Source organism: Charadrius vociferus, unplaced genomic scaffold (genome assembly GCF_000708025.1).
Source record: "Charadrius vociferus isolate BGI_N301 unplaced genomic scaffold, ASM70802v2 scaffold32, whole genome shotgun sequence".
Lineage (NCBI taxonomy): Eukaryota > Metazoa > Chordata > Aves > Charadriiformes > Charadriidae > Charadrius > Charadrius vociferus.
Genome location: NW_009647856.1, coordinates 9,783,466 through 9,802,696, shown reverse-complemented (window position 1 = coordinate 9,802,696; position 19,231 = coordinate 9,783,466). Strand labels below are relative to the sequence as shown.

At 50.1% G+C, this 19,231-nt stretch overlaps 1 protein-coding gene across 3 annotated transcripts; it reads left to right on the top strand.

The window, feature by feature from the left end:
• Positions 1–7: 7 nt before the first annotated feature.
• On the top strand, positions 8–15,651 carry PFKFB3 (6-phosphofructo-2-kinase/fructose-2,6-biphosphatase 3). 3 transcript variants are annotated; one of them, XM_009882962.1, is made up of 15 exons: positions 8–170; positions 5,664–5,789; positions 6,117–6,213; positions 6,742–6,808; positions 6,953–7,027; positions 7,332–7,388; positions 9,113–9,237; positions 10,000–10,207; positions 11,043–11,189; positions 11,560–11,664; positions 12,116–12,245; positions 12,454–12,516; positions 12,687–12,751; positions 14,346–14,516; positions 15,625–15,651. In XM_009882962.1, the coding sequence occupies exons 1-15, from the start codon at positions 92–94 to the stop codon at positions 15,649–15,651; spliced, it is 1,542 nt and encodes a 513-aa protein (XP_009881264.1). In that variant the 5' UTR covers positions 8–91. The 3 variants fall into 3 exon arrangements, with proteins under 3 accessions (XP_009881264.1, XP_009881266.1, XP_009881263.1); XM_009882964.1 differs by having other exon boundaries at positions 92–167; XM_009882961.1 differs by having other exon boundaries at positions 92–167; positions 12,687–12,832; positions 14,355–14,516.
• Positions 15,652–19,231: the final 3,580 nt, after the last annotated feature.

Below are 19,231 nucleotides of genomic sequence, written 5' to 3'. Positions count from 1 at the left end.
CTTTTTTTTTTTTTTTTTTCCTTCTCCTCCCTCCTCCCCCCGCAAACGCACCAAGGTGGACGCGGAGCGCAAAAAGACCTTTGTTTTAAAAATGCCCATGGAGCTGACGCAAAGCCGCATCCAGAAGATTTGGCTTCCCAATGACAACCGGCCGGCTCTGCCCCGCCGCTGTGAGTACGGGCACCGCAGCATCCCCATGGGATGGGGTGGGATGGGAAGCAGTCTCCCCCCTTCTCCTACGCACCCGGGGGGGCTTTTTGCAACGCCTTCTCCTCCCCCTTTCCCATCATATCCATGCAGCATCCCTCCTCCTCCCGGCTCTATTCCTCCTCTAGCATCATCCCGGTGTCCGCATCCCATCCCGTGACTCACTTCCAGCCCTGGGAGCTGGAGGGAAGTGCAGCCATGGCACAGCGGCTCCCCTGGCCCCGGAGAGCGGAGGGGATGCGGAGAGGCGCGGAGGCACGCGTGTCGCAGTTTCCACACCCCCTTTTTTGGGGTGGTGGCCCCCTTCTTTGGATTTTTTTTTTTTTTTTTTTTTTTTGGGGGGGGGGGGCAGGATTAGAGCAATGGATTTGGAAAAAAGAAAACCACCAAAAAACCCACCAGCCGTTTGCACTTTGCCATTTTCCCCTTGTGTTGTGCTGGGGATGAGATGGGAGGCAGGTGGAGGGGAGGGCAAAAATTAACGCTGAAACTTCTAAAGTGGTTTCCCTTCTCCTCAAAGCTCCAAAAGCATCTTGAGTGCCTAAACGCCAACCTCCACGCTTTAAAAAAAAAAAAAAAAAAAAGGCAAACGCTTGGGTCATCCCGGTGTTACTATAAAACAAATCATGAATCATAACACAATACTAAAGCTTGAGAGGCAGCTCTCTCTTCACTCGCCCAACAGCTAAACTGACAACCTGCCAGTTGTGCAACTCCACGTAACTCGCAATTAAAGCCTCGCAGGAATCCGCAGATCCAGGGCTGCGGAAAGCCAGGCTGGAGGAGGTGGCACTTTGCAGCCTGGCAAAGGATGGAAGTGGCTTGGGCAGTTGGGTGAATCAAGTTTTCCCATGCTTTTCTTAAACAGGCGTTTTTAAAGTCGCTTCGAACATTTATTTCCCTTGGCCAGAAAGTTCCCCCTCTTGGGGAGTGGGAAGGGGGGGGGGAACCAACCCAAAACCCCAAACTATGAATCTGCCACATGTTGCTGCCCCATGGCTATGGGTCAGGCATGCAGTGAGGGACGTCTGAGCCCTACAGCAGATGTTCGCACATGCAGCCTGTGCTTGGCAAGGGCAGCTCTGCAGCAGAAGCTGAGGAGGAAACAGCTTTCAGCAACAGGCTGCACATCTGGGTTGCCACGGGGGCTTTGCTTTTAGCAGGGTAAAATGTCTCCTGGCTTAATGCTTTGCAGATGTATCTGTTTAATTTGATTTTTTTTTTTTTTTTTTTTTTTTTTTTTTTTTTGCAAGGGCTGACACCTTTGAAAGAAATCCCTTGTGTATGCGGAGGCTCCCTGTGGGGTTTTTTTTTTTGCTGCTATATTCGCCTGGTTTCTTAGAGGAGAGAATTCCCTCCTTGGCAGAGCAGAAAACTAACATGCTTTAATATGTTAAGGCACCGAGGGGCTCATTAATACCGTAATGTGGCTTCTAATTATTTTCTCCCGGGGTGGGAACAAACCACGCTGGGCACCGTTCACTGCACTCTATGGGAGAAGTGTTATTGGGCTTTTTTTATTTTTGGTTTTTTTTTTTTTAACCCCAGGGTGGCTATTTTAAACGCGAGGTGCTATTAATTCCTCAGCAGCAACAAAGAGCAGAGCCACAAAGGCGGGTGGGAATGGAGGTATAAGAGAGAGGCGAGGCCGATGCAGTCCCCAGCAGGGAGGAGGGAGCAGGAGCATCCCTGAGAGCATCCTCGCAAAGCTCCCGCCTGGCTTCTCCTCCCTGCGTGTGAAATAATTAGTCCGATTGTCTGCTTCCTCGTCACCGGGAGGCTCGAATGGATGCGAAGTGATGCCTTCATCTGGCCTTTTGACGGCGATCCATTAAATTGCTGTCAAGCTGCACGTCTCTCACGTAGGGGCTGGGAAAGTCAAGTCGTCGCAGGCGGCTGGCTGGGCAGAGCTGGGAGGGGAGGGGGATGCTGGAGGAGGAAAGGGGCTGCCGCTGCCTTTCTCTCTCCCATCGCTCCTGCTCAGCGGACCGAGGGCATGGGGGCATGTCGACGGCAGCGACATGCATGCAAAACCGCAGCTCGCACGTCGGCAGGGTGATGTCAGTTCCACACGTGTGCACGATGTGCAGCACGGAAACGCGTTCTCAGTGCGTCCGTGAAGGTGTCGGGACATCGCGATGGGGATGAAGCTGGAAAAGGGGAATGTTAGGCTAACGTAGAACATGTGGCGTGGGCTTGCAGGAGGCGGGTGGGAATGCTTCTTACAAGGAGACAGTAAAAATGCTGAAGTGGGGAGGTGGCTATTTTATCCAACTTTTATAGAACAAATTTCCTTCCTTTTTTTTTTTTTTAATTTCTGCTACCCACTCCGGTGAAGCATCAGAGCGCATCGGCACTGACTTTCTAGCAGATAGAAGGCACAAAGTGATGAGCTACTTCTAAATATCCTGATTCAGCCTTTCAAAAGTCATCCCTGACCTTGACTTACCTGGGTAGATGTTGATAACAAGTAATGAATATGCATTGAAATCCCTGACAGCTTTCCTTGCAGTGATGAAAAGAAATGATGAATTAAGTCTTTGTGAAGCACTGGGAGCAAAACACTGGTTTCTGTTTCATTCCCGATACAAAGTTTCCTGGAGGCTTTTGTGATTTAGCTGGGTTTAGCTCAAGTTTCTGTTAAAAAGTTGCGTGCTCAATGCCCTGGTGTTTTGGGAAGTGCTTTCCAGGTCCATAAACAGATGCTTTTTTGGGGTCTAAGGGGAACCTGGCTCTTTCCTTTGGCAGCAGCAAACTGAACTGGGGGGAGATTCCTCCAATAGAGGTGTTTAACTCCTGCAGCGCCCTTTGGAGGTGGCATGTTTGTGCCAGCTGTCTGGAGCCAAAGGGACATGAACAGTACCCAGCATTGTCCCCGTCCTCTCAGAGAGCTATTATTTTAATGGCCCCAAATCCTCTTGGCTCCGCTCTTTGAGATCCTTTGTCCTCTGGCAGGGAGGGAAAGGAGGAGTTTCTCTATTCAGGTATTATTCCTTCCCCCCCTCCTTTTGTTTAATATGTGGTTGTTTTTTTTGGGGGGGCGGGGGGGGAGAGACTTGTACCTGTAGGTTGGTTGAGGATGTGAGACTGTTAGCGAGGGGAAAAAAAAAATATTTTTTTTTTTCCTGGATGTGTTGCACAGCTGCCTTATTACGTACCCCAGCCTGCAAAATCAGTGCTTGCAGTGGGAGGTGGCCTGGGCTTTTGAAACGTGGCACCGGGGATGCAGTTCGTGCAAAGGGAGAGAGCATGAGGACAGCTCCAACCTGCGGAATGTGGAATATTGGGGGGGGGAATTTTATTTTTTTTTTTTTTAAGATATTTTTCTGATCTCTTGTCTGCTGAGTCTGCTTTGGTGAGACAGCCAGGCAGATGATGGGTGGCTCTTCTCTGTCCTTCTGGGCACCAGTGCTGTAACTCTTCCTTGTGGCTTTAATTTGGTCCCTTTAGCTGTTGGATTTTTTTTTATTATTATTATTAGTAGTAGTAGTAGGGGACGGAAATCCCATGTGCTTTGCATGCTCTCTGGATACCTCTCGGCTTTTTTGCCCTTCCCAGTTTTCCGCTGAGAAAAATCTACTCCAACCCACCACCCCATCTCCATCCCCAGGGAGCCCCTCACATCCCCAAATCCTGTCTCCATCCCTGGGGGAGCCCCTCACATCCCCAAATCCCTTTATCTCCATCCCCAGGGGAGCCCCTTGCATCCCCAGATCCTCTGTTTCCATCTCCAGGGAGCCCCTCACATCCCCAAATCCTCTGTCTGCATCCCAGGGAAGCCCCTGGCAACCCCACATCCCTCGTTGCCCGCTCCCACCTGCGGACAGCTGGGATGGGCAGACAGAGCTCTCCGCCCAGACCATAATTAAGCTGCGTTTTTATGGCTCTGCCACCAGCCGCTCACTCCCTGCATTCCTTTCCCGTGAGGTCTCTGGTCTGGCTGGGTGGATTGAAGGGTGGGTGAGGAATCCCCCGGAGGGTCGAGCCTATCGGGGCTGGTCTCTGCCTCCGCAGGGAGGGCTCTTGGAGTGTCACACCGGGGCGGCATGAAAGGCAGGCTGGCTAATCCAAATTCCATTAGGTATCGTTAAGATCTTCCTTTCCCCATATTTAAAGCCGCTTGGCTTCGTGCCTTGGCCTTTTGTGTGTGCAGCACCATGTGAGAAGCAATTCTGCAGGGCAAATCCTGGAGAGAAGCAGGGATGCTGCCATGTTACATGGTCCATGCGGTCCAGATAGTCCAGAAGTACCCCCGTGGAGTTGGGACCAGGCTGTGGAAGACTTAAAAAATAATAATAATAGTCAATTCCCAAACTGCATTCCCATTCCTGCAACCTCAGCAATTTCCTCCAAACTCAACCAGGAATTTATTTTCTAAAGGATTTATGAGGAGAGAAGTGATTTTACCTGGGCAGCCTGGCAGCTGATTTGTCTGCGTTTTGGCTATGAGGTTAGGGTGAATTGGAGAGGAGTTTCTCTTCCTTTGCCAAGTCATCACTAAGTAGTGCCACTGGATTTATTTCCAGCTGTTTGACATGGACCCCCTTTACAACAACACCAAAAAAAAACCAACCAAAAACCAACACCCTCAGCTTAAAACAGGTTTATGAGGAAAATGGGATAAATCATAAGATATCTGCTTTTAAACGCTTGTTGTTCTGCAGTTGTTGGGCCCTGATTGTCTTTAGGAAAAAAACAAACCAGGTTGTATTTGCACGTGTATTGACTAAAAAGCTAGTGGAAGTTTTTGGAAGGTGCTCTCTGGGTGAAGATCCCGGTGCAGACCTGGTATTTCAGCACAGCAGCCATAGCTGAAGTGCGATGCTGTGAGGGCTGGACCAAAGTCCTTGGCCACCTTCTTGCTTTTCACAGAATTGGCCAAACTGTGGGAATGGGAGGTTGTGTTTGCCTCCTTTTTTTTTCCTCTCTTTTTTTTTTTTTTAATATTTGTTTATAAGTGGGGAAACTGAGGCACGGAGGTCCTGCAGGAAGCCTGGGGCAGCTGCTGGTTCCTTGCTCACTTTGCAGCCATCAGGATGTTCTCCTCTAGCCATGGCTGTCAGGCAGGGACTCCTACTACCAGGTCTGGGTGTCACCGGCATGCATTTTGGTCGGCGTGGCTCATCTGGGGCAGTTGTGTCTCACCGGTGGGTGGCTGCAGAGCTCTCTACCTTCCTCCCTGCTTTGATGTGTGATCATTCAGCAGATCCCATTGCAAAAATGAGTCAGTGGATTCACCTTCTCAAGGTTTTGGTTGTCCAGGCTCATGATAGGGATGCACAGAAGATACTGCAGAGATGAGGGTCCACAGGGAGCAGAAGCTTTGGATTTCCTCTAGCTGCTGAAGGACTTGGGGGGGAAAACTAGGGTCAAAAGCAAGTGCCTTTTAGGGTTGATACAAGATAAGCTGGAGGATTAACGACTGTTTATGTTGTGCTTTCTCCTCCTCCTCGTAGCCTGCGGGCCGCAGCTTGCCAATTCCCCCACTGTGATAGTGATGGTTGGCCTTCCAGCCCGTGGGAAAACCTACATCTCCAAGAAGCTGACTCGCTACCTCAACTGGATCGGTGTCCCAACGAAAGGTGAGGCTTTCACTGACTGCCTGGGGAAAGCATGAGGTCTGGGTCCTTGGGAGATGCTACAGGAGCTTAGTCCCTTGGGGAGTGGAAGGTGGTGGGGGACCTTTCCGAGATCCCATGGGCCAAATATCCATGTCCTCCTGTAGCTTCTGCTACAGCCCAGGTTCTTTTTCACTTTGAAGACCAAGGGATGTTCCTGAGCCTTTTGTGTAAAGGATGTCACTTCTTGACCCATTGCTAAGAAAGTGTTATCTGCAGGAGCTGCACAGCGGAGTCGAGCTGTGCTGACACCCGCTCCTGGTTTTGATGGTCTTTGTCTTTCCCACGCAGTTTTCAACGTGGGGGAGTATCGCCGTGAGGCGGTGAAGCATTACAGCTCCTATGACTTCTTCCGCCCTGACAATGAGGAAGCCATGAAAGTCAGGAGGTAAGTGTGGGTGCCACGTCTGTGCTCATACCTGGGTCCCAAACAGGTGGTGAAGCCCACGGCCAGCAGCAGGGTTACCCAGCTTGTTTGGGGGGTGATGGACAGAAAAGCTGGGCTCTAGCTTGAGATCTCCCTGCCTGCCTAAGGAGGGTCTGACTTGGGCTCCAAGAGCTGAAAACTGAAGCTGTCAGGGCTTGGTAGCTTCAGGGTCACCAACGCATCCTCCATCAGTGGTACCCTGAATTGACCTTCAGGCTCAGCGTGTAGGCTATGAGGTCTGCCATGAGGTTTGACCTTTGCTTCTTCATCTACCATTGCCTCTGTTGTGAAGACCAGCACGCCGCTCAGCACTCACGGCTCTTGTATTTGCGGCAGGCTGACGGTGTCTTTCCTAAATGTACCTGGGAGAAGGGGGGAGGTGGCAAGGAGGAGCTGCAAAGCCTGCCCTCCTTTGCAGGCATCCCTGCACTGACTGCTGTGAGCATCTCAGAGGACATCGGGACCATGTGTCTCTCGCCTCTTTTGCAGACAATGTGCCCTGGCTGCCTTGAGGGATGTCAAGCTGTACCTGACGGAGGAGGCTGGCCAGATTGCGGTAAGCTCAGAGATGTGCTCCGTGGGGTTTGGCAGCAGTCCCGGTCCTCAAGGTGCTGTGCCCTGTGCAGTTCCTTCTCTCAGGAAGGGCTCAGTGGGAAACCAGGCACTCTTGGGGTGCTAATTGGAATCTTTGCTTTTCAAGGTTTTTGATGCCACCAATACCACGCGGGAGAGGAGAGGGATGATCCTAAACTTTGCCAAAGAAAATGGGTTCAAGGTTGGTACCATTGGGCTGCTGCCTGTATTGCATAGTGTATTGTTGGCATTTTTGTTTTTTTTTTTTTTTCCACTAACATGTTGTCTTCATGATGCTCCTGCATAAGGGGGATTTCACTGCTGGGTTTGATCAAAAATTACAAAGCTCTTTCCTCGTGCCCAAGCCCTGGAGAGGGAAAGAATGGGAGTGGGGCAGAAGGAGAGCTCTCCAGTCAAGGAGGGAAGAGGTTGGGTTGAGCAAGGAGCGGGTTGAATGCTACAGACCTTATTGCTGGTCTTCAGGTGGGCTTTGTTTTGCTTCACAGGTGTTCTTCATTGAATCTGTCTGCAATGATCCCACGGTAGTTGCCACCAACGTTATGGTAAGCATGTAAATGTCTTGTTTTTGTTTTCCCTCAGGGAGAATTTTCCACCTGTCCTCAGCTGGTTTCTTATCAGGATGTCTTGACAGAGTTGGTTGAGGATTAGGAGATTTTTTTTTTTTTTTTTTGGTGCTGTATTTGTCCTGGGATGAGAAAGGACATGTTATCTCCTAGGACCCAGGGCTATCTGGAAGTAATGAAAATAAAAGTTATTGTAGCCTTTCCCCAGTTCCTTTCCATTTTCTCTGTGTTCCAGTTGACCTGTAACTTGATAGCAAAGAGAGAAATGTATCAGGATGCTTTGGTGACCCACACCAAAGTTCCACGTTTTGGAAGTGTTGGATTCAGTTAGGGGCTTAAATCCCATCAGAGAGCAGTCAGACTTGATGTCTTCGGCCTCGTGCAGCTTCCCAAAATCTATTGAGGTCTGCTTTAAGAAGAGTAGCAGCTCAGCTTAGAGGTTTCTTGCCACTAGCTGAAGTCTTGGCTGGGAGAACAGCATAAAATATTGCTTCCTGGCTCCTTTGGGAGTTGCTGGATCTTTGATTTCCCACCAGCAGAAGAGCTCTCTTGCCCGTTAGGCTTGGCTAGGACAGGTAGATGCTAATTGGTCTACCTAGGCATGATTAACTTGAATGGAACTGTCCTTTCCTCCACTGGGCTCTGCTCCAGCCTTATCTCCAGCTGTACACCGGAACTTTGTGAGCCATTTTATGGTGTCTGGGAATGCATTGCAAGATACCCAAAGTCTGTGAAAAGGGTTTTATTGGGTTTTGCTCTGCCCCTGGGACGAGCTCGACAAAGGGTGTTGTGGTGGGCACTAGAGCATGGCTTTTGCTCCTGCTGGGAGCTGGTGTCCCATGGCCAGTGACCAGCTTTTTGGGAGGTTGCACCCAGCCTTTTCCATGATGCTAATAAAATGCTCAATTTGTTCCATCTTTTTTTTCCCCCCTTTTTCCTATTTATTTTTCTTTGCAACATCCTGAAGCTGTATTTTTTGGAGGCTTTAGTCCCTTTCTTTGAAGACTAACGCTTGAAGAGGGAGAAAATGAACTATAGCTGAGCGTAGGTTTTTGCTCCACAGAGTGCTGCAGATGAATAAGCCCTTGGTGCTGGGATCAGCGCAGAAAATGTGCTGTGGGCCTGGGGCGCTGCCACGCGTGTCACTCGGTTGTGTTATCCTGGTGGTTTCAGGATTGCTTGTGAAGTTACTGCTGCTCAAACCCAAATCTTCATGAAAAATAGCCTGTTAGAGTAGCTCATGCAGAACTTAGTCCATGAGAGTTCTGGATATTCACACTGCCCGTTTCTAGCATCTTTCAGCCCAGTAGCTTGTAGCAAATGATGCACAGAAAGGGGTTGAATGTTGTTATCCTGTTGCCTTGGATAGTGGACATCCAGATTGACCTCTACCTTCTGGGAGCTTTATTCACTTGAAAGGCCCAGGAGAAGCGTCTTACCTAAGGTGCTACCTCCACTCTTGGGAGAATGGGAGTGGATGGATGTGCATCTATACTGGTCATGCAATGGTTTATCAGATTTTCTCACCTCGTGCGTAGCTTTGGGTCTCCTTTGTTTCTTTTCTGTCCTATGATAAATGGTGGCTATAAAGTGGCTCAACTGATAGCTGGATCTTGGCAGGACTTTGAAATTTGAGACTACCATGGTCTGGCATGGAAAGCTTCCTAACCTCTCCTTCCGGTATGCTTTTTCTCCTGCTGCAGGAAGTAAAATTGTCCAGCCCTGATTACCGGGACTGTAATTCAACCGATGCTATGGAAGACTTCATGAAGAGGATCAATTGTTACCAAGCCAGCTACCAGCCGCTTGACCCCGATAACTATGACCGGTAAGAAACTTTTGCTGACTTCTGCACTGGTTTGAGTGCTTTTCTTCTCCTGGGAGAGGAGTAATGAAGTATGGAGCTGTATTTCACTTTGTGTTCAAATACACAACTGTGCTAGAATAACGTATGGCCAAGCCTTGCTGTGAATTCGGGCTGCTTCCTTGAAAATGCTGGTTTTCTCCAGCCCTGAACCAGGCACTGAAACCTTCCTAGGATCTTCTGAGCTCACATACACTGGTTCTGCAGGTCTAAATACAAAGGCTTTGGAAAAGCAGTTTGGTTTGAGTGTTTCCAAGATGCTTTTGCCAGTTAAAGGAAGGGATTGCTTGAACAGGCTCAAACAACAAGGTTGAACAAGCCCTGTAGTTTCCACCTGGTTGTACGCCCTGGGAAGACCTTTGCTGTCCTGCATGACCATGCAGCCACCTCCCAGCCTTTCCACTGCTCACAAATACGTCTGTGTGTCCTGTGAGGATAATCCTGGTCCTGCTGAGCCCTGTCCTGGGGAGGAACGTGCTCCCTGCTAGTCTTGTTTAATCCTCTTTACTGCTGCAAGGAGGAATGGTGATTACACTGGTGTTACTTAGCTCTCCATGAATTGCTGTTACCTGTTGGCTTCCTGTTGAAAATAGCCTGCAGGAAATCCTTTTAGCTGGGTGATTATGTTGACTAAGATATCTCACAAGGCTATTTTTTGAGGATGATGATTCTTTCTTTCTGCTTTCCCCATTGGCAACCCCCTCATCCTTGCTCTGCTTTTTCTAGGGAGCTTTCTCTCATCAAAGTCATCGATGTTGGCCGGCGGTTCCTGGTCAACAGGGTTCAGGATCACATCCAGAGCAGGATCGTTTACTACCTGATGAACATCCATGTCCAGCCCCGCACCATTTATCTCTGTCGGCACGGTGAAAGCGAGTTCAACCTCAAGGGGAAGATTGGAGGTGACTCGGGCCTCTCCAACAGAGGCAAGAAGGTAGGGAGAAGGGAATATTCCCTTATGGCTTCTAGGGGTGATTTGGCTGCAGTAGATGCTGTGCATTGGGCTAAGCGTATATATGATGACAGCTGGAGAGTTCAGAGGATCCATCTATAGGGCTGGCTTGGGCATGGCCTCAAAACAAGACTTTCCAGCCATCGATGTTGCACGTGGGCTTGCATGTAGTTAGGGACTAACAGAAACCGGGCTGCAGAAATCTCTAGGAGAGAAGGGTATGAGTATCTTCACCAGGTTGGTTCAGACCTTGCACAGGGAGCGTGGGATGTGGAAGGACTGCTGTCACCCTTTGGCAGGGATAGCCAACTCTGAGGGTCATTTCAGATTGCTCACTACTTGGTTCTTCAAAGGCTGCTTCAGGGAGACCTAATAGTTATTTTGGCTTGCCCGGGCCATTTTGAAGTCTAAATGGAGTCATTTGAGGTGTGGCTATTATCAAGGACTGCAGAATATATAGATTTAGTTCTATGACAAATAAGCAGAGCTGTGGTTAAGGGTGACCAGGTGTCTTCCACAGCATTGTAGCAGAGCCCAGGTTGTGGTGCTGTTTCTTGGATGCTGATGTTGTTCCTTGATGACATTAGGTTTCCGCTTTCTCCTCTGCTTTGCCTCTGTTCTCATACCCCTGCTAGCTTTTGGGGATCAATGCATGTGTGGCTGCTCTTCACCCCAGAGCAGAGACCTAATACCACCACCTATGGAAGGCAAAAGAGGTCCTGGAGAAGGCAACATTTACTGGGAAGCAGGGAATGAGGCCCATTGGAAAGCTGTGGATATCAGGAATCAACCTCTTTTTTTTTTTTATGTCCCACAGTTTGCAGTGGCACTGAACAAATTTGTTGAAGAGCAGAACCTGAAGGACCTCAAAGTCTGGACCAGCCAACTAAAGAGGACAATCCAAACAGCAGAAGCGCTTCAACTGCCCTATGAGCAGTGGAAGGCACTGAATGAGATAGATGCTGTAAGTATCTTAGATTGCAGTAGGAACAATTGGATCATGTTGGTTGCTTCTTGGCAGAGAGGGTGATAGCACTGTCCTCTTCACTTCTGTCGAAATCTCACCTTTTGTGGAGAGATTTTCCTTCTGTGGGAAAGGGTGGTACTTCTGCAGTACTCACAACTTGGCTTCTGATCTTAGCTCTACCTAGTGCTGATGCTTCAAGATGCTGGCTTGAATGAGCAGATTAAAATGACTTTTGCTTGGAACTGCTCTGTAGTTGACGACTCAGAGGGTTATAGACATTTTTGAAGAAGGTTTTGCATCTTGGGTGTGCTGATGCTTTTTTGACTTGAGCAGGTCCAGTAACCTCATGAATGTTCTGTTCTGGCAGGGTGTGTGTGAAGAAATGACATATGAAGATATCAGGGAGCAGCATCCAGAGGAATTTGCTTTGCGTGATCAGGATAAATATTACTACCGCTATCCTTCTGGGGAGGTAGGTGTGCAAGGAGATCTTCAGAGATGTGGCTCTTTAAATGTGGCCTTCTTGTCTTCATGCTGTCCTCCACACTCGGAGCAGCAAGTGCTTCAAGTAACTAGAATCAACATGACTTGGGGCTCCTGTTCACCTTTTGCTTTAAGCTCTTGTGAAATCGTGGTACGTGAAGATCTCATTAAGGAACATATCACTTAATAGTCTCACTGACTTCATAGCATACTGGTAGGATGGCTTCTTTCTCCTCTGATCAGAAGTAGCAGCTACATTCTAGAATAGCCTGAAGATGAGGCTTTGTTGAACTTTGATTGTTTTTAGTAGTAATTATGTTGGTTTAGTTTAGTCAAGGGCATGAAATCAATAGCCAGACCAAGACAAGGACTGTTGTTTCTATTGAGGTGCTCGTTTTCTTGATCCTATGCCATATCTCCCTTCCCTTCTTCTGTCTCAGTCCTATCAAGATCTGGTGCAGCGCCTAGAGCCAGTCATCATGGAGCTGGAGAGACAAGAGAACGTCCTTGTGATCTGTCACCAGGCTGTCATGCGCTGTCTCCTGGCATACTTTCTGGACAAGAGTGCAGGTGAGCTCCCTGTCCCTGGCAAGGGCATTGATCTTGCTGGAGGAGGAATGATAGACAGAGCTCTGAGGAAATGAGAGATGTGTTCAGGTCCATGCAGGGCCTGGAGCGTACATCTCTGGCGTGGGATGGCCTTAGCTGTTGATGAAGTTGTCTAAGCCTGTTTTTGGAGAAGGGATGGGATAACCCTCCTGCTTTGCTTTCTCTGCAGACGAGATGCCCTACCTGAAATGTCCCCTTCACACAGTGTTGAAGCTGACCCCAGTGGCCTATGGTAAGTGGGGCCTTTCTACTAAATGTGCCAAAGGGTTCAACTTGTATCTCCTCCTGAATCCAAGTTGCCTCTGGGAGAAGAGCAGGGGTCTGGGGTGGAGCACTTCATAGCATCCTGTACCTGATGGGTTTGCTGATGGCCTTCTTGTCTCTTTGTGTTCCTTTCTGCAGGCTGCCGGGTGGAGTCCATCTCGCTGAACATAGAAGCTGTCAACACCCACAGGGAACGGCCAGAGGTGAGTGTTGCTTTTCCTCAGAGCCATCCCTTGTTGTTCCCTTCCTTTCCCCTACGGTCAGCTGGCAGCGAGGATGCCCGGGTTGGGCACGGGGAGATTGCTCAGCTAGATGCTCAGAGTGCTGCTGGAGGACCGGAGCATCGGATGGGTTCTTGCTCTGCAAAGATGTGGCCAGTTGAGGGTTTTCCAAGGGAAAAGGGCTGTTGCCTGTGTCTGCTTCCCACTGTGTTTGCCCAGATTAAAGCTGGCCCAGGGAAAGTTCCTCCCTGGTCTTTAACTTTCACCTGTGCAGTCATCTGCTCACCTGAGCAGGGAATAGAGACATGGATGGAGAAGGTGACTTCTCCCAGGTCTCCGAACTGGCTGGCAGAGCCCTGGGCTCAACACTTTGCCCAACATCTTCTGCCCTTGTGTTGTTTTTTGTGGGTTTTTTTCTTTTTTTTTCCCTGGCATGCCCACAGCTCTGTGTGGCTACTGAGTGCCGTTCTGTAGGGTGGGAGGTGGTGGCACTGGGCTGGGAATGCTGTGGACTGGAGACCCCTTGCATTGATGAAAACTCCGTAAGGTCAGGTCTATCTGCTCTGTGCTCCACTGGGAGCTCAGAGGCCAGAGCAGGGGACGCCAGCTCAGTGTCAGGGGTGGGTGGCCACCGCTGGGGGGACCATGGCAGTGCCCATGTCTTAGCCACTGGGAACTTTCTGACTTGCAATTAGTGCTGATGGAGCCTGTCTGGATGTTGGATGGTCAGAACTGTCCTCTTTTGGCCCACATCTCCTTTTCTTCGCTTCCCAACCTCAGCAGGCGGCAGCATCTGAGCCGCCTCTCCCTCCTCACGGCCACAGAAGGGGAAGCCAGTTCTTCCCCCTGCCGTGGAGGCCATCAATGCCTTCCTCCACCACCCTTGCTGGGGATGGCAGGAGAGCCGTGGGCTGCAGGTAGGATAGTGCAAGACACGTGCAAAGCGCTTGGGTCCCACTGCTCGGCTGTGCGGGCGCTGCCCCTCCATCCCACCTCGCTTGAGTTGGAGCTTGGCGCGGTGCCGACCCTCCCTGGCTGCTCTGCCTCCACTTCCCAAATCTTCCTTATCAGCCTGGGCTGGCTCGCCTTCCCTTTTCTTGCTTTCACACCTCTCCCTGGGTCGGAGGGACCAGCTTTGAGGAGGAGACCGATGGGCACCTCTTTCTGTCATGCAAAGTCACAGCCTTTGATTACTGCCAGGTTTATTTAGCAATCTCTATTTACTTTTTTTTTTGCTATCAGAGGCTCAGGCTTTGTGATCAGAGGAGAAAGTCTGTCTTGTTTCTGAGTGCAGGGTGACTTTTTTAGTGTGTTTTTCCTCCCCTTTTTGGGAAATCATTCTGCGTTCTTGAATACTTTGCTCTAGGGGTTTTTTTCAGTGTCCAGAACTTTTCAATTTATCCTTTGCACGTCAACAGCAATTGTGGGGAAAAGCAGATGCCGCTTTACGAAAACACCCAAAACAACCTGCTTCTTTTTTTTTTTTCCTTTATAACTGTCGCCTTCTTCCCTTTATTTTATTTTATTTCAATTTTTTTATTTACTTTTTTTTTTCCTTTGTCTCACTCTAATTTAGGAAGCAAAGAAGGGACCTAACCCGCTCATGAGACGTAATAGCGTTACCCCTCTAGCAAGCCCAGAGCCCACCAAAAAACCTCGCATCAACAGCTTTGAGGAGCATGTGGCTGTTTCTTCCGCCCTGCCAGGCTGTGTTCCTCAGGAAGTGCCCACGCAGCTGCCGGGACAAGTTAGTTGAACTCTTCTTTTTTTTTTTTTTCTTTTTTCTTTTTTTTTTTTCTGTTATTATTCTTGTTGTTTTATTGTTTGTTGTCCTCCTGTCGCTCCTGAAGCCGGGGAATGGCTTGCACTTGTCGCAACCTGTGCTGCTGTCTCTGAGATGCCTCTTTCTCCCACGGCTGCTGTCCCTCACTGCCTTGGGTTGGTTTCGGGAGCACCCAGCAAAGGGTCGCTGTCGATCCTCTCTTGGGTTTGGAGAGCATTGTAAACCCTGCAGAGCTCTAGCTGAGTTCATTTAGTGCCTTCACCATCTGGCATCATGGTGTCAAACCCCTGGGGACCCGCATCTCTAGAGCGAGCAGGACCAAAGGGCTGGATGTGCTTGACTCCGGTGTAGACCTGGGCACTGCAATAAAGCAAATGTTCTTGTGCTTCCCTTGAGTAGGAGCTGCCAGAACCTGTTTTTGGGTCTCCTCCTTCCTGGAGAAATAGGCAAAATGGTCCAAAAATTGGTAGAAACCTCTTGACATGGTGAACCTGTTTGCCTTCTGCAGCTCTGGGTGAAACCCCATGGGTACCTGCCATGATGCTCATGTGTCCTCTCCTCTTTCACACACTCATGAAGGGATGTGGAAAGAGAGACCTTCCTGAACACTTCTCCAGGAACAGAACCCCACTCCTTGTGCTTTTTAAGGAGCTGGGGTGGTACTGGAGAAGCAGCACAGATATATAGGAGCCCTTTCGCCATGCTACCCTTCCCACCAGCTGCCTGTTGGATCTTGCTGTCTCGCCCAGCCCCTCTTGGCGTTGTCTGGTGTCCTCTCCTTCACCAGGTCCTGGGCAGGTTAGGAAGGGTGCCATGCTCCTCCAACTGCTCTGCTTGGTGGCCGCTTCGCATGAGCCTTCCCACCCCAGCAAGCACTGAGTGTGGCAACTCGATCTGTCTCTCAGCTTTTGGGGCTCCGCTTAGGCTGGTTGAGTCTTGCAACAAACCCTCTGCCAGCTTCGGGTTTGGAAGCTCTTGCTGTTGGGGTGCCCTTTGCTGCCGTCCGGTGTCCTCCGCCCGGTCTCGCACGGCGTTACTGACACCTCTTTCCATTCTCTCTGTCTCTCTGCAGCCTTTACTAGGGAAGGCATGCCTGTAAGTACCTTCTTGCGTCTTACTCCCCCGTCTCGCCCTCTTTCCATGTCTCTTGCCATCCCACTGGTGGTTTTGTTGTTGCTGTGAAACCCGGCTGGGGCGTGGACTTCTTGGAGTTAATGTTTCTGTGTGTGTGTGTGGGATTTGAATGCGGCTTAGGAATGGTAAAGAGGAGACTATGGATGCTGCCTTGTCCAACCCCTAAGTATCCTATTTTGATTAAATGTCCCAATTGTATTTGGGAAATGAAGCAATTTATCACTTGCCCTGTATCAGTGTTGTCTAAATTCCCTGCCTCCTCTTTGGACAGCTGTGGGATGGGAGATGCTGTTGGTTTTTCCTGGAGTTATCTCCTCTGTGACAGCCCCATTGTACTGTAGGTGATAGACCCAGGTGGTGTGTCCTCCTTAGGGCTCCAAGTTGTGCCTATGAAAGCATGCAGGATGCATTGAGCGTTTAATGCACTAATTATGAATAATCAAGGCTTTCACAGTTTGGCTTAGTGCTGTTAGATCCTTGTGTAGTAGGGACAGGACATCTTCTGGATGAATTTGAAGCCTTTGGACTTAATTCATGCTACATCACTGAGTTGAGAGCAGCAGTCATTGAGCTGTGCTCAAACGTCTTCTCAAAGACCAAGAAGACTTTGGGGCTGAGCTGAGGCTGGGGTAGTGCCCGGTGGTCATTTTGCCCTCTGTAGACCACTTTGAATCAGCCTACAAGCATCCCTGTCCTCGTTCATCTTGTGGGCTGAAGATGAAGGAATCTGCTATAACATGGCCAGGCCAGAACTCGGCCCTGCTTGTGCATAGCAGCTGGTGAACCTCACAGTTTCTTCCCCTTTTAGAGTAAGCTATTTTGAGAAAAGAGAAGTTAGGAAGATCACGCTTGGCTTTCTGGGGGACAGGTTGGGGAAGATCATCACGCTCATGCTCCTGGGTGAATGTAGAGGTTGAGTTGCTCAGCATGGCCTGCATGTCTACGCTCCTTCCTTGCTGCTCATGGGCACAAAAGCCCCCAGTGAAGTGTCTGGTCTTGTTGGGTTGCTTTGAAAGGATTTTTGTTCCTTTGTCTGTCTCTCCATCCACCTTTTTCCCCATCTATGTTGTAATAAAAATGCTGCATGCCTCAGTGCTGGCTGGGACACTTGAAAACACGCTCCGATGTTGAGTTTGAGAGATGGCTGGAGCACACTTTGCTAGACCAGGAGCTCTGCTGGACAAGGCAGTGATGGTTACCCAACCCAGGTGGAGGCTGGTAGCAGCAAGTTTACAATCTCCAGCTGTTGGGAGCCTGCCTCCACCTACTAGTGTGGCACTGAAAGACTGCTTTTGACAGAGCCACGAAGATGCCCCAAACCAAAGGCTTGGTGGCACTCACACTGCTGCTACCGCTCTGGGAGGCTGTTGTCTTGTACACGTGTACATCTGGTCCCTCACCGTGTCCCATCACAACCTGCATGGGGTCAGGGGAGGTGGAAGGTCCCTCTTTCCCAATTTGCACCATGGGACTTGGTTATCAGTGGGTGCCTCGTTGCACCAGCCCTCAGTGTTGGCGTCTTGATGCCCACCCAGGATGACCAGGGGATACCTGGAGAGGCGGGGGACATGGCTGTGCACCTCAGAGTCCTCCTGGCTGTGGGATCGAGCTGGTTTGGGGTCGTAGGACTACCTGGTGTGATGATATCTTTTCCTTTTGCTTGGTTTGTGATCCTAAGTGCACTTTTTTAACAACCTGATCCCTTCCCTTCTTCTCCCCTTCACTTTTCATGCTTAAAGACGACCCGTTTGTCACTTTCTCAAAGTTTTCTCTTTACTAATATTTCCAAGGTAAATGGCTGTGGTGCATGTGGCTTTTCCTAATCTCCTCCTGTCTCCTTAGATAACAGAGAGAACAGTTCAGCCTGCTCTGCCTCGTAGCCTGGCCGGGATTCCTGGTGCTTGTAAGAGGCAGTTTAGGTAGTAAACGCAAAACCAACCAAACAAAAAATGTTGAGAAACCTTCCTAGCTGTTTCCTAGTCCTTTTTTCCCTCCACCTCGTTTCGTGTAGTTTTGTGGATTGGGAAACGTCCTTGTTGTGAACGTCTCCCCTTGGGTTTCTCCTCTAGCGGATGCTGTCCTCCAGCTACCCTCCTCAGGACTGGTCCTGCTTGTGTTTAGCTGGTTGTCTCTGGTTTTGTGGTCCTCACCACCTGGTGGGTGCCCGTTGTTGCCACCCTACACCAGGGCTGTGGCTGAAGCAGCTCTAGGGCCTGTGAAACCTCATGGGGAGTCATCAGGGGGGCGGGTGCTCCTGCTGTACAGCTGGCAGTGGCTGGTCCCCATGTCAGCTCCTTAGCTGGTTGTCTCTGGTTTTGTGGTCCTCACCACCTGGTGGGTGCCCGTTGTTGCCACCCTACACCTGGGCTGTGGCTGAAGCAGCTCTAGGGCCTGTGAAACCTCATGGGGAGTCATCAGGGGGGCGGGTGCTCCTGCTGTACAGCTGGCGGTGGCTGGTCCCCATGTCAGCTCCTCGACACAGCCAGTGGGAGCTGCCTCTTCTTGGCAGTGGCAAGGATGGACAAATGGTGGCCGCCTCCTTGGCAGGTGGAGGGGGACACTGCCCACCCTCAAGGGGAGCAAGGGAGAGATGTTTAATTTGGCTCCTTGAATGAACACCATGGTCCCCTGTTGCCTTGCCTTGCATGGACCAAAGAGCAGCTTTAGAAGTTCAGACCGGGTGGGGTGGGAGGGTTGCCTTGTTTTTAAGGATATCTCTGCCAAATTCCCACCCTGTAGTTAAAGCCAGGCGATGCTTGAGGGGAAGGGTGTGGGTAGTAAGTCAGTGCACCCCCCCCAACATCTCTCCTTGGGTGGACAGTGTCCTCTCCCCTGTGGTGTGGATGCTGTAGTAGTGACCAGTACTGTGGCTTTCTGTACTCCCCTGTCCCCTTCTTGATGTGCATGTAGAAGATGCTGCCAGGTTGGGGTCCAGCACAACCCCCAACCCCGGTCCTTCCCCTCTCGTTGCAGAACATGAACAACTCACAGAAGCTGTCATGACTCCGTTGGTGCTGTCGTGAGGCCACCAGCGACGCCACCGGCGACGCCAGCTTCTCATCCCATCGCCATTTCCGAAGCTTGCTTGTAAACCGGTCTCCTCCGTCTGCGGCGAGGTCGACCCTCGGCTGTTTCTACCTGCGCCCGTTCATCTGCAAACCGCTCTGCCTAAGGGGGGAGAGATGCAGGAGAGCGGAGGAGAGGAGCCGAGCTTTCCCGGGGCCACCACCAGATCTTTAGGTTGCAGCATTTGCTCTCCTCTCCGGCGTCCTGTTAGATCGTAGCAAGCTGTAAAGTGCTTCTAGCGCACAGGAGTTTAATTTTCCTCTGTAAGCGGTTTTGATCTCCTTTTGTATAGACGATTGGTACCCATCCATCTCTGGGTGGGGTGTATATATGTGGATGGTGCGGGGTTAGCAGAGAAATAGGGGGAAGGGGTGGGGGGGAGTGAAGGAGTTTTGCATTATTTTTTTTTATTATTGCTATTATTATTAATTACTTTTCAAGAAAGCCCTTAACGCGCTGTGCTGCAGTCCTTTACCCAC

Bases quoted from the DNA above. Each gene is read 5' to 3' on its own strand.
- PFKFB3 (XM_009882961.1), top strand. From the start codon at position 92: ATGCCCATGGAGCTGACGCAAAGCCGCATCCAGAAGATTTGGCTTCCC. The intron at 9,238-9,999 runs GTAAGAAACTTT...TGCTTTTTCTAG, and splicing joins GACCCCGATAACTATGACCG to GGAGCTTTCTCTCATCAAAG. The intron at 11,665-12,115 runs GTAGGTGTGCAA...CTTCTGTCTCAG, and splicing joins ACCGCTATCCTTCTGGGGAG to TCCTATCAAGATCTGGTGCA.